Source organism: Syngnathoides biaculeatus, chromosome 3 (genome assembly GCF_019802595.1).
Source record: "Syngnathoides biaculeatus isolate LvHL_M chromosome 3, ASM1980259v1, whole genome shotgun sequence".
Taxonomy (NCBI): Eukaryota; Metazoa; Chordata; class Actinopteri; order Syngnathiformes; family Syngnathidae; genus Syngnathoides; species Syngnathoides biaculeatus.
In genome coordinates, this window is record NC_084642.1 from 32,985,766 (window position 1) to 32,998,938 (window position 13,173).

Genomic DNA, 13,173 nt, shown 5'->3' on the forward strand with positions numbered 1-13,173 from the left:
ATGTTAAAAGTTAAAAGGGTATGTGGGTAAGAAGATTCGAGTATGAAAATATTAAGGATATGTAGATTTAAAGGATATGGGGATGAAAGAGATTGAAACCAATGGCTCTCACTCCAGTAGATAAAGGTTGAGTCATCCTCACGGTCCTCGTTCAAGTTGTGTAGATTGTACAAGTTATGCAGTTACTCACGTTTGATGTTTCTTCAACAGGCAACGGTTTGATCACAAACGCGTCTCGTTGTTAGCCGGCAAAGCTAAGGTAGTCCGGGCTGAGGTCCAAGTTTCAGTCTGCGTTTCCACTTGCACAACTTCCTCACTACTAGTACTCACGGACCTCGTTGTATACGATACGTAAATCTTGCAGGTTGTGTAGGTACTAGCGATTGATGTTTTCTTCCAAGGCCAATATTTAATTACAGACGCATCTTGGTGTTAGCGAGCTAGGCTAGGCTAAGCTAGGCCGAGCTGCTTCAACGCAAACGATACGGCTCCAATTTTGGTACTAAGATTTCACAGATGATAATTCTTAGTGCACTAAAGTCACCAAGGGCGTTCCACGTCGAGTAGTCACAACATTTGGTCCAAATTCAGCAGGATTTAATTATTGTAGGATCGGGTTTGCCGGAGCCTCCTTGTTTCACTGCCACCAGATCGGTCTCAAGTATGACCCTTGTATTATTATCAAAGTGATTAATATTATATGTAGTTTTGATAACAATACCAAATTTAAAATTTATATTTTGGCATCAGTGACACTTTAATGATTGCTTTAAAAAACAATTGTTGCAAGAACTATGGAAAATGTATGGTGTTGAGAAATTTCGCTTCACTTTAAGTTATTTGACAGTAAAATGACATTTTGCTGTTAGAATGAGTTACAATATGTTGTCCATCCATCCATCCAACAGTTTTCTGAGCAGCTTATCCTCATGAGGGTGGCGGGAGTGCTGAAGCCAATCCCAGATGTCCTCGGCAGGAGGTAGGGTACATCCTGAACTGGTTGCCAGCCAATGCCAGGCCACACGGAGACATGGAGACAAGTCGCACTCATAATCATACCTTGGGGAAATTTAGATTCTACAGTTAATGTTTTTGGGACCTGGGAGGAAATTGAGTTACCATTGAGTCAGCATTCTATAGTGTTTGAGGAAACGTTGGTAGTCGCCCATGGTCGCCGGGATAGCTCCAGAAGACCGTTGTTTGAATGCTAGTGAACGTCAATGATCACTGGGAATCGGCGGAGAACGCCGGTCCGGAAAAAAAGTTTTGAACATGCACAAAAGTTCTCACCAAGACCAGCGTTCATCAACGTTTAATTTTAAACGCTGTGGAACATTTTACTAAGGTTCGCAGAGCGTTGCATGCGTTTGGCTATCGCTAGGCAGTCGTAACTCTAGCTTTATTTGGTTGTTACTTAATCGTATGCTTTGCAGTGAACGACTCACTGGTTACCTGTCAACGACCACTAAACAATCCCCCAGCACACACAGCGTGTAACTAAAGTCAAACGAACGTCGTTTGGAGTACATTGAGCGTCATTCGTGCGTTTCCCAAACGTCCATGCATATGGGTATATAAACCGATGCTTTGTAAGCAAGGTCCATTTAATATTAAGCTACAGTAGAGAGCACCTACTATGGAAGATCCAGAAAGGAGTAATTCGTTTTCGCGGAAAAACTCCACCAGACTATCCTCAAGAGCCCGGTCCAGGATCCTGCAATCCTTTCTCTGCTTCTTTTGTCTCTTTGTCGGACCTTCCTCACTGGGATTTGCAAGGTGTTTAGGGTGCCCAGGGGTGTCACATGGTACGTGACTTCCCGGACGTGCTCTTCCTCCTGCTGTTGTTTTTCCTCCAAACACATTGCTCGTGATGAAAGAGGCTTAGCTTTCTTACTAGCAGCGCTAGTTGCTGAAGTCCGCGCCCTAACTTTTTTTCTTCTTGGCGGCATGATGCTCACTGTTCTAACTCACGACAACAACTGAAGTGACTATGAACTTTCCAACATTTTAGTGCCAGTTCCACTGTAAAAATTACACGCCAGCAAAACGCTTTTCTGTTGTTATTCACCCATTGGTCACACGCTCAACACGCACGTCTTACGTTGACAAATCACTCGTCGCGCCCCAATGACTCGTTTGCTCACGCTAATGGTTTTTAGGGGTATCTTATTTATTCTGTTACACGCTTTTCGTGCGTTAGACACATGTTAAGTCATGTGTTAGACACACGTTAGTCACACGCCAGATGTGTCATCCGCGTTTGACAACGCTGAAAAATTGAACAACTGAATTGTTCAGAGGACGTTGACCAGAATGTCATGGTGTGACAGAGCCTTTAGGAGCAGAGCTAGCAATGCTAAGATAGTATGGGCACTGTAAACAAGTCGAGTTTAGCCATGGCTACTCTGAGTTTTAAATGGTAAAAGAGGCCCACTTGCTATATAGGTACAGGTACTTTAGGGAGAGCCCGGACAACCTGTAGAGGAAACTCATTTCGGCTGCTTGATCTAGTTCTTTCAGTCACGACGCACACTCCCTCACTCATGAACAAGACCCCAAGATAGTTGAACTCCTCCACTTGGGACAGGATCTCATCCCGAACCCGGAGAGGGCACGAAACAAGAGATCAATCAACAATAAAGCTTTTATTTCCAGATACTTACTCTACATCTCGTTGTGACACACAACATGGCGTTATTTTTACCTACATTTTTAAACAAGCTAAAGTACTAGAACAGATGGACTAAAAAGTGAATAAGATTAATATTTAGATGCAATACATGCACCTCAAAATGTATACAACCTTTTTCAGTCATTTGTTTTAGGAGGGTTACTCCTTCCACTCTTCTCTTTAGCACGTAAAATGTATGCTCTTTCGTAGCTGTCCCCTACATTCGTTGATTCCTGTTGTAAAGTCTTTGTCCCTCTCTTGTACATTTAGGCCAGTTCAGTAGGTTGTTGCCAATTTGACTGAAAATTATTTTTGGGTTTCCTTACTTTTTTTCTTTATAGATTACCATATTATTATTATGAATCATTCAACACATGCATTGATAGTGAAAATAAAAAGGAGGCAATTTTGACACAAAACGTTTTTAGAAAATATATGCAAAAATATATTTGCAAAATTTTAACATATGTTGTTTACAATGTCAACATTTTTTGCTTATGCTTTTAGCAGCCCAAAACATTGAGAAGAAGCTATCACGTGACAACATGACATTCTCATTCAGCCACCTATTCCCTGGATGACCCTTGTTGTAATTTGATGATGAAAAAAATCACATGTAACTGCAGACTGGTTCAAGTTATTTAACACATTTCTGATACGACAACTGCGATTGGCCGGCAACCAGTTCAGGGTTTACTGGGCCTCCTGCCCATTGATAGCTGGGATAGGCTCCAGCACTCCTGCGAGCCTTGTGAGGATAAGCGGCTCAAGAAAATGATGGATTTTACAACAGCAGAATTTAATCTAAAAAATTTTTATGGCTAAGTTTTCAAGTCATAGATGATTGTTTTCATTCTGATTTTTTCAAGGCTTAAAGCTATTACTCTTTGAATCAGAAAACAAAAACTACAACATATAATTGTGTGTAAAAATGTCATATCATTCATCCACCTATGTATCACAAAATGGAAAACACACTTGCTTCAACTGTGTCCTTGCACTCAATTTGATGAGTACAATGGGGCAGTAACTATTGTTATCTCCAGCAAGGTGAGTTATTGTGTGCAAATGGACAAACAATGAGAGGAAATGGATGAATTGTCCTTTAGGTATTTGCTGGTGAACTCATGTACCCACAACGTCCACTGGTTGACTGGGTGTCATTTTTGTTTTGGTAGAATTTTGAATTATGTGTGTGAACAGGTCTCCATATTTTAATTTATACTCAGTTCCCTTTTTCTCCAAACTATGAACCAGTTCCACTGTATCAGTTTGTATGAAACTCGACAACAGAGCTGCACCTGTTAAGCATTGAGGCACTCCAGAAAAAAAAAGGCCAGGTGCATGGCAGTATTATACATGGCATGGAATCTCCGTTGTGCAAACAGAGTAGGAGAGAAGAAGAGAAAATGAGAAGTACAAATCTACAAAATGGTAGCTTTGCGTAATACTGGTTAGTATACGTCTCACAGTACTGAGATTCTGAGTTTGAATCTGGGCTGTGGCATCCTGTGTGGACTTTGCTGAATCTCCATGTGCTTGCATGGGTTTTCCCCGGGTAATCTGGTCGCAAAATGGTTGCACGTTTGTTATGTGTGAATTTTAGACTAACATCCCCTTTGCTCAAACCAGCTAAATGTGACGAGGCAGTTGTATTGCGTTTAAGACAATTTAATCACACACACGATACAATACGCAATAGAAGTTCAAAGACAGAGTAGTTGAGCCAAACGGCAAATAGTCACGGACGTTGAACGAATGTTCCCAAACAGGCAAATGTTCCTTCCAGCAAATATTCTGGAAATGTCCAAAGACGAAGGGCAGAAGGCGTCCATGTACTTAGTCCCAAGCAGCGGTGCAGTGTGAAGAAGCCCCATTGACGGTCTTTCCTGTCTTAATATAGGCACTCCTCGGAACATTCCAGAATTCCGCATCACAAAAGATTCGCATCATATTAACTTAAAAGCATAAAAGGAAAATAATGAATAAAAATACACACACACATAACACATTGCAAAAAACACACTTTCAGACACAAATTTCAGATTTTGAGGAAACTTCTTGAAATGAAAGTTGACATTTTAATAATGATTTTTTAATTACACACAAAATCTTGTCATTGTCATACTTCTACAATGCAATGTTTCAGTTTGTAGGTCACTATTTAGTTAAACGTTTGGGAACAAAAACAGCTCAAATTTAAGCTGAGGTAAGGCTATGATGGATGAAGTCTGTTTAAATATGGAAGACAATGCCAGAAAAGCTTGAAACAAACGGTTTTAAGTTTTAAATGATATACGTTTAAGAGCACCCTCACTATTACGATTGTCATTAATAAACATGTAGCGTGTGTCATGACATCTTAAGCACTTTCTTACATAACTGGGCAGTAACAAGACAGTCATGTGTTTATAAGATGCATTTTTATGAACACACCTGGCTTGGGGTTGGAGAGGTAGGCAGAGATCATTGTTAGTGACGTAGGTACGCTCAAGAAATTTGAATGACTTGAATTCATGTCTCTTGGCAGAATAACGTCTTGAACTCAGGAGTGTGTGTATGATTTAAATGCATGCCGTATGTTTACTGAGCTACCACAGAGATAATATTAATTTACAATTACAAGAAAATGCCATGCCCCTGGCATCCTCCCCAGGCTATACCTGACCTACCGTGTACCGACCCTCGCCTGTTCCCTGACCATCCTAGTTAGCCTGCCTCTTCTGATACTGTTGCTTTTCCTGACTGACTCGCTGATCATTGACCACGGACCGAATAAAGGCTTTCTGTACTCTATCTGCTTCCCTCTGGAGTCGTGCATTTGGGTCCGCCCTCGACCCCCGGTCGTGACAGAACGATCTGGCCAAAACATGGACTCAGCCGACTCTGAAGCCATCCGCCGCTCACCGCAAATACAGGGTAGACGCCTGCTCGAGCCTCGGGAGTTCCCGAACAAAAATATATTTGTATACCTTGACGACATTCTTATCGTTTCAGCAGACCTGACCTCCCATATCCGACAGGTCAGAGAGGGGGAGATACGGATGGATCCCGGGAAGATCGACGCGGTGCTTCGGTGGCCCACCCCCGCCAGCAGGAGGGACGTGCAGAGGTTCATTGGCTTCGCAAATTTCTACAGACAGTTCATTCGGAACTTCAGCGCTGTGGCCGCTCCTCTGCACGCCCTCACCTCTCTGCACAATGTTTTTGAATGGTCCAGGACCTGCCAAGAGGCCTTCAATAAACTTAAGGCAAGGTTCACCACTGCACCCATCCTCATTATCCCGGATCCAGATCGGCAGTTCGTGGTGGAGGTGGACGCATTGGACTTGGGAATCTGAGCCATTTTGTCGCAGAGGAGTCCCAAAGACGGAAGGATCCACCCGTGTGCGGTCCTGTCTAGGAATCTAACCCTGGCAGAGAGAAACTACCACGTGGGGGATCGCGAACTGCTGGCGGTCAAGACGGCTATGGAGGAGTGGCGGCACTGGCTGGAGGGCTCACAAGTTCCGTTCGTGGTCCTCACCGACCACAAAAACCTAGAGTACCTGAGGACCGCGAACCGGTTGAATACTCGCCAGGCCAGGTGGTCTCTCTTCTTCACCTGCTTCCACTTCACTCTGTCCTTCCGCCCAGGTTCCAAGAACGGCAAGCGGGACGCCCTCTCATGGATGCACGAGGGAGAGCGCACGGAGTCAGTAGCGGCTCCTATCCTGCCAGAGGCATGCTTTGTGTCCGGCTTCACCTGGGCGGTCGAGTCGCGGGTGAAGGAGGCCCTGGAAGAGACGCCGCCGCCCGCATATTGTCCGTCTGATCACCTGTTCATCGTTCCATCAATTCGGGGAGACGTCGTCAATTGGGCCCATTCGAACAACACGGTCTGCCACCCGGGTATGGCAAAAACTCGTTCTGTGGTCGAACAGAGATTTTGGTGGCCCAACCTCAGCAAAGACGTGAAGGAATTCGTCAATGCCTGCCCGCTGTGTGCGGCCAATAAGATGTCCAGTTTATGATTAGGAGGTGAGTTGCGGCCTCCGTCCATCCCTTTCCGCCCGTGGTCACACATCGCGTTGGACTTCGTCACCGGATCTACCGCCCTCTCAGGGAAACACGGTTGTGCTGATTGTAGTGGACTGATTCTCCAAGATGGTTCACTTCGTACTACTTCCGAAGATCCAGTCGGCCAAACAAACAGCCCAGCAGGTGTTGGACGAGGTAATCTGCTACCACGGGTTTTCCCGGGACATCGTCTCGGACAGAGGCCCGCAATTCAGCGCCTTCTTCTGGAAGGAATTCTACACCCTCATCGCCGCTTCGGCTCGTGTAACTTCAGGCAATCATCGGGAGTCTTACAGCCCAAACAGAGAGGTTAAATCAGGAATTAGAGACCGGACTTCAATGCTTGGCATCTAGGGACCAGAGCACGTGGAGTCAGCACCTCAAATGGATTGAGTATGCCCACAACTCCCTACCCTCCGCCTCAACAGGTATGGCTCCACTCCATGTTGTGCATGGCTATCCCCCCTCTCTGTTTCCCTCATTGGCCACAGACTCTGTGGTGCCGTCGGCCCTGGCAGTGGTACGCCGCTGTAAACGGACCTGGGAGGCAGCCCGGAGGATGCTGCTGCGCATGGGCAACATCTACAAGTCCGCAGCAGACCGCAAGAAGAGAGCCACACCAGAACTCAGGGTGGGGCAGCGAGTGTGGCTCTCTACCAAGGATCTCCCGCTGCGGATGGAATCCCGCAAACTTGCTCCCAGGTTCGTTGGTCCATTCCCGATCACCAAAATCATTAACCCAGTCGCCGTATCACTTAGACTACCCAGGTCGATGAATGAGGGTGCACCCTACGTTCCACGTCAGCAGACTGCGCCTGGATCGCCCTTCGCCGCTGGCTCCTCCGGCCAAACACCCCACGCCCTCCCGCATGGTGAACGGCGGGCCGGTGTACACAGTGCGCCGGTTCCTGTCTTCCCGCCGCAGAGGAAGGGGGTTCCAGTACCTGGTGGATTGAGAGGGATACGGACCGGAGGAGCGCTCTTGGATCCCCTCGCGCTTCATTGAGGACCCCTCCCTCATCGAGGACTTCTACGTGGCCCATCCAGACGCTCCTGGCCCGTCGGGAGCCGGCCGTTGATGGGGGATGGGGGTGGGGATGGGTGGGGGTACTGTCATGCCCCGGGCATCCTCCCCAGGCTGGGCATGGCCAGCCAATTAGTCAGCACACACCTGCACCCTGTTTCGGCTGATTACAGCCGGTACTTATAGGACACCGGGGACAACTAGTCCTCCCCCAGATCGTTGATTCTCATGCCTCGTTCCCGCACTCCCGTATACCTGACCTACCGTGTACCGACCCCCGCCTGTTCCCTGACCATCCTTGTAAGCCTGCCTCTTCTGATACTGCTGCTTTTCCTGACTGACTCGCTGATCGTTGACCACGGACCGAATAAAGGCTTTCTGTACTCTACCTGCTTGTCTCTGGAGTCGTGCATTTGGGTCCGCCCTCGAGCCCCGGTCGTGACAGAAAAGTAAAAGTAAAATAAGGGTCTTCAATATACTGTAAGTAGGCAGTGTTGGTTGTTTTACAAAAGGCTTGGTTTTAATTTTATTTCTGCATCACGTGCATCTGGGTCTGAATCCATCAACACATGTGGTGGAGATCATTTCTGGGGCTTTAAAATGTTAAATATGCCCTGTCTAGGACAAAACCCCATTTGTGTTCACTGTTTGGATTTCCACAAAAGCCTTAACAATATTGACCGGGAAGGATAGAGGTTAATTTGAGATGAGTCTCATAAGCTTGTCATGTGTTACTAACCTGCAGTCACAAACATCAGCTGAGAAGTACCATTTGGGTACCACTCCTCACAAAGCAAGTTCAACCTTTTTATAGCATTAAGGTGGGCCAAAATCACAATATACTCTCAGATTTAGGAATGAGTGGGATGAATACATCTTGAGTATAACCACAGTTGACCAGAGTTGCAGTATTGTGAAAGACTGATAAAAAACCTCCAGTAGTCGCCAGAAGGTTTCAATTAGAGAGAAAAACAAAACCTTTTGCTGGACGTGCAGGACGGTCCTGAGTCAACAGGACATACGGGGGGGGATCACCCACTCTCACCCAGAGCTCAAACTCAAGACAGATGGAGATAATAAAACAACTTCTACTTCAGAACTTTCACTCAAAACAACTGGTTTGCATCAAGGCTTCTTTTTCAGTTCCTCCTAGTCTCTGTGTGCATTAACAGGGAGCTGTACACTGTTAAGGTGTTTGCATTAGCCTTTCCATTGTGAAGCGAGTTGGGCTGAGTGAATCTTGTGATGTGTTCTAAGTACAAAATGTAGGCCTACATGGTTGCCTGATTTTCACGTGCCTATTTTTCCATGAGCGCACCTGAGCTTTGAGCCTACCCGAATTGTGTCACTTTTTGTGTGATGCATTTCTACGCGTGTGTGAAAGAGAGAGGGACAGATTGATGCAAAGACACATACACACACGGGCATACAGAATAGCAGGGATAAAAGCATATGAGACAAAGATAACTTTGATCCCAGTGGAGTGTCATTAATGTCTTGCCTCTCTCTACCAGAACATCTGAGGCTCTAGCACAGGTGTGGATTAGAGCAAGAGGCTAGCAAAAGAGGATGGCTTTTGCTATTATTTTGAAAGATCTATACATTACCTTTCTATCTAATGTAGCTTATTCACCTGGATAATCATGTTAAACATCCTGCTGTCGGCACTGCTTGATCCTGATAGGCGCTTAAGGAGCTTCAGAAGGAGCGACCGACTTGCATCAATACTAGTATGTATCTTGTTTGTGTTTAACACGAGTGTTTGCTTTATTTTACCTATAGCTGTTTTAGATGGAAGGAGTCTATGTCTATTTAAGGTTAGAGGTGAATAAGAGTGTAAGGAGGTTTTTGTAGTGATTGGTGTGCAGTGATCCTGCTCTTGGTGTGACCTGGTCTTTCTTCCCTCCAATCCCGAGGACAAGTATGCTACTCCTGACTGGTAGTATTTTAGTCTTGTAGGATTACGTTTGGTGGGAATTAACCTCAAGACCACCTACACTGCTGCTGAGCCCTCCTCTCTCCCATTGAGGAAGCGAGGCAGAGGAAATAATAATTAGAAAAACATGATTCAGAGGGTCCGGTTGCCTAATTTGTGAGGGAAAACTCAGGGTGTGTCTATGTTTTAAAATGGTAAATGCCAGAAATTACACATAATTATCACGTACTGTCACGCATCATTAATATTTCTGACATTTTTTCTTTTCAATTGCAGATTTTGGTTGCTATAGAGCATGAGTTTATTGTAAAACAATGCAAGCTGGGTTTGTTGTATCCTGAGGGTGGGGTTAGATTTAGGAAGTCATATGAACTTGACTTGAATAGCTTTTTTTTTTGTGGTCTCCTCTGAGACGACTTATCAGCCACAAACACTCCTGCCAATTTTGTCTTTTATTTGAGGAATTCGTTTGTTGTTCCTGCAGTACACAAGCTTCACTGTCCTAGAATAGCCACGAACGATGCAAATGATTACTCAACGCAGCTTTGTACACGCCTTTTCCACCGTTTCTACAATGCCTTTTTTTGTCAACCCCCCCCCCCCACCCACAGACTTCGATTCAAAGGTCCGTGTCTAACCACAGACCACAGTTTAACACTCGCATCACTACATAGAAACTGAGCATTCAGCATCAGCAAGGACAGCGGCGTCGCTTCTCTTTATTATATCCTGGACAATGTATTCCACGGGACAACAGGGGTGTACGTCTTGTCTCCATTATTGAAAATGTACAAATTAAAGACAAATCAAGGCGTAAATGGAGATAAACGTATTTAATTCAATGAAATGTGAACCTTTATAGGGTACTTTATGTGTTACGTTGTTACATAGCCACTGTCGTCGTTGTTTCTGATTCCCCACCCCTAAAAGGTTTAGTGGTACGGTCTGCACAGCTTCGGCACAGCAGTCGCTCATAGAAGCGATAGCTGGGAGAGGTTCAACCCGCCTGCTATTGCAGTACGCTGCTGTAGTGATGCCTTCTTTTCCCAACTTTTCATCCAAGGGTGGACATTAGCGACGAACTATCCACGTTAACTCAGCCGAGTCACGCCTTTGTGTGTGTACGCGTGTTTTTTTTCGTTTGTTTTTGTTTGTTTATTTGTTTTTTAGACCGGTGTTTTCTGTCTAGATACCTGGCTAGCTGGAATGACGTTTATAATTTGAGCCCCGACGACAAGAAAATGAACTTTGGACTTTCCGTGACATGTTTCCTGGATAACGTGAAATAACACCACGACCCGGCGTGGCGGCAGCTAGGCGACTGTTCAAGTGGAGGGAAATAGTGCACTCGGCCAAGTGACTATCAAAACAAAGGCAGCGGCCACGGTTTAAGCTGTCACTTGGGAAGCCGAACGGGAGACGAAAATGTCCTCCAAAGCGTCAAATAAGGTGGGTTTCTGCGAGGGAAACATGTTGAAGTTTTTGGTACCCTTTCGATCCCTGTCGCTCAAATTAGAACGATTTGGATACTATTCGCCCCGGTCCCTTGTTAGCGTGGCTATAAAAAGTTGGCTAGTTGGTTGTAAAAGTGACACCAGACACAAACAATGGTGACAGTGTTTGTAGCTCAAGGTTCTTCTGAAATCTCCACTTATCTTGTAACTGGGTATGCTATTCTCCATTCCAAATCTTACTTTGTACTGTTTGTTTTAATAGTTGATACAAAGTATTTGCTTTCTGATACAATGACCATGCTGTCTCCATGTGGCATCCCATTCCCCAAAGACAACCTGTTGATTGCAAGTGTGCTCCTGACATCATAATAGGTTACAAAAGGGACAAGGAATCCACATTGATACAGTACTTGATTGGAAGGTAAAAGACTGAAGAGGGCAAGGGTATGCTTTTTTTAAAAAAAACTTTTTCTTATTCAACTTTTATTTATCCAGGTAGGGCAGTTGAGAATAGATTCTCATTTTACAGTGGTGACCTGACTGCACACATCACAGCACATTTATTAGTACATTTAATACAATGTTTCTGCGTGTGTGTGCGTGTGTGTGTGTGTGTGTGGGGGGGGGGATATTCTGGTACATGTCTTTTTGTTGTCTATTTTTTTTGTCAAATAAGAGTTGCTTGTTTCCTTGAATTCCAATAAATACAATTATCAGTGGAAAAAATACTGAAGCAGGGCTCTCTATTTTTTTCTCAATCTCAGTTTGGGAAATGATAACGGGCTTTGATCTGTAAATTATGACCAGAAGCAAGACTTTTTATAAGACTGTTTTTTGTCTTATCATTTGAAACTTCAGGGTATGGCCAACCATCATAAAAACAAAGAATTTTCTTTTTATATATGTATATTCAGTGTTGGTTAAGAACCCATGTCCTGATTTATTTTGTTTTTTTCACAAATTTGTAACACTGGGCTACCCCTACTTTATTTTACATTTATGTATTAACAAATCTGAATGGCTTGGTCTTTTTAACAATGCATTGTTAATGGTTCAGCCAACATGCTGTTTCTTCATTTATTTTTTGGGGTTTCCTGAAAACAGTATTCTGAGATGTGAGGATTTTGCATGATGTCTGCATTTATTATATTGTGTCTTGCTTGCATTTAAGATTTGAATCAACTGGTCTTTACAGACAGAACAATCTTGTAACTGTCTTATTGTCTGTCAGAAATTTTGGGGGACTCTTATACTGCCACAATTGCATAGTGTGCCTGTAGTATTTAGAGTTTGGAATACATAAGCAAATATTTTGTTAACAGACCACTATTCCACTATTTTCAAGTGGGTCAATCCTCTTGCAGCTGTATATGTGTGTGTTGAGTAGTCCCCTACAGTATGTTGATTTTTTTTTTTTTTCTTTTTTTTTTTCTCCACTTTGACAAGTGAGGAATGTGCTGTGTTTGTCTAATAGAGGTGGTGATAATCAGGTTTGGTCAGTTGTTCCTGTTAGACGAAACAGGCTTTGTCAACTGTAATGTAGTAATGCTGTGCTGTACATGTTGGCTCATTGTAGAACCTACGATTGCAGACTGCTTATTTTATGCTCTTCTGATTTTCACCAGTTTTTTGTAACATGATACTGTGCATTTTTTAAAATTTGAAAGCTATTTTGACTATAGCTGTTTGCTTTGCTTTGAAAGCAATTTAGAATGTATTTCTAAGTGGTAAATGTTGTAGATTTAGAGTTTAAGGAGATTTCTCCCCTCCCTTTTCCCTCAACACTTCGCCTTCTACCCCATCTTCCTTACACACAGTGACCTCGGCCCAAGCGTCCCTTCATACTGGGCAGACAGTGCCAAGGCAATGAAGGTATATAAAGCAGGTATCCAAGGCTATACGGAGATGTGCCTTCACTCAATTATGTGGCAACTCCATCATGCATTGTCACTTTGAGATGTCATCTGTGAATCAATTGTGTCCATCCTGTGGTTCGTCTTTCAACATCCAAATATTTACTACTGGCTGA

The 13,173-nt window shown here is 44.2% G+C and overlaps 1 protein-coding gene across 14 annotated transcripts in view; it reads left to right on the forward strand.

The window, feature by feature from the left end:
* The window catches only part of tjp1a (tight junction protein 1a), a 161,773-nt gene that overhangs the window by 63,346 nt on the left and 85,254 nt on the right, over nt 1–13,173 (forward strand). The window contains exon 1 of one of the 14 annotated variants that reach the window (XM_061815479.1): nt 10,632–11,139. The exons of the other annotated variants lie outside the window; for them this stretch is intronic. Coding sequence (XP_061671463.1) covers nt 11,116–11,139 — 24 coding nt within the window. The 5' untranslated portion in view covers nt 10,632–11,115. Of the gene's footprint in view, nt 1–10,631; nt 11,140–13,173 lie in introns of those variants that run through there. 14 annotated transcript variants of the gene reach the window in all.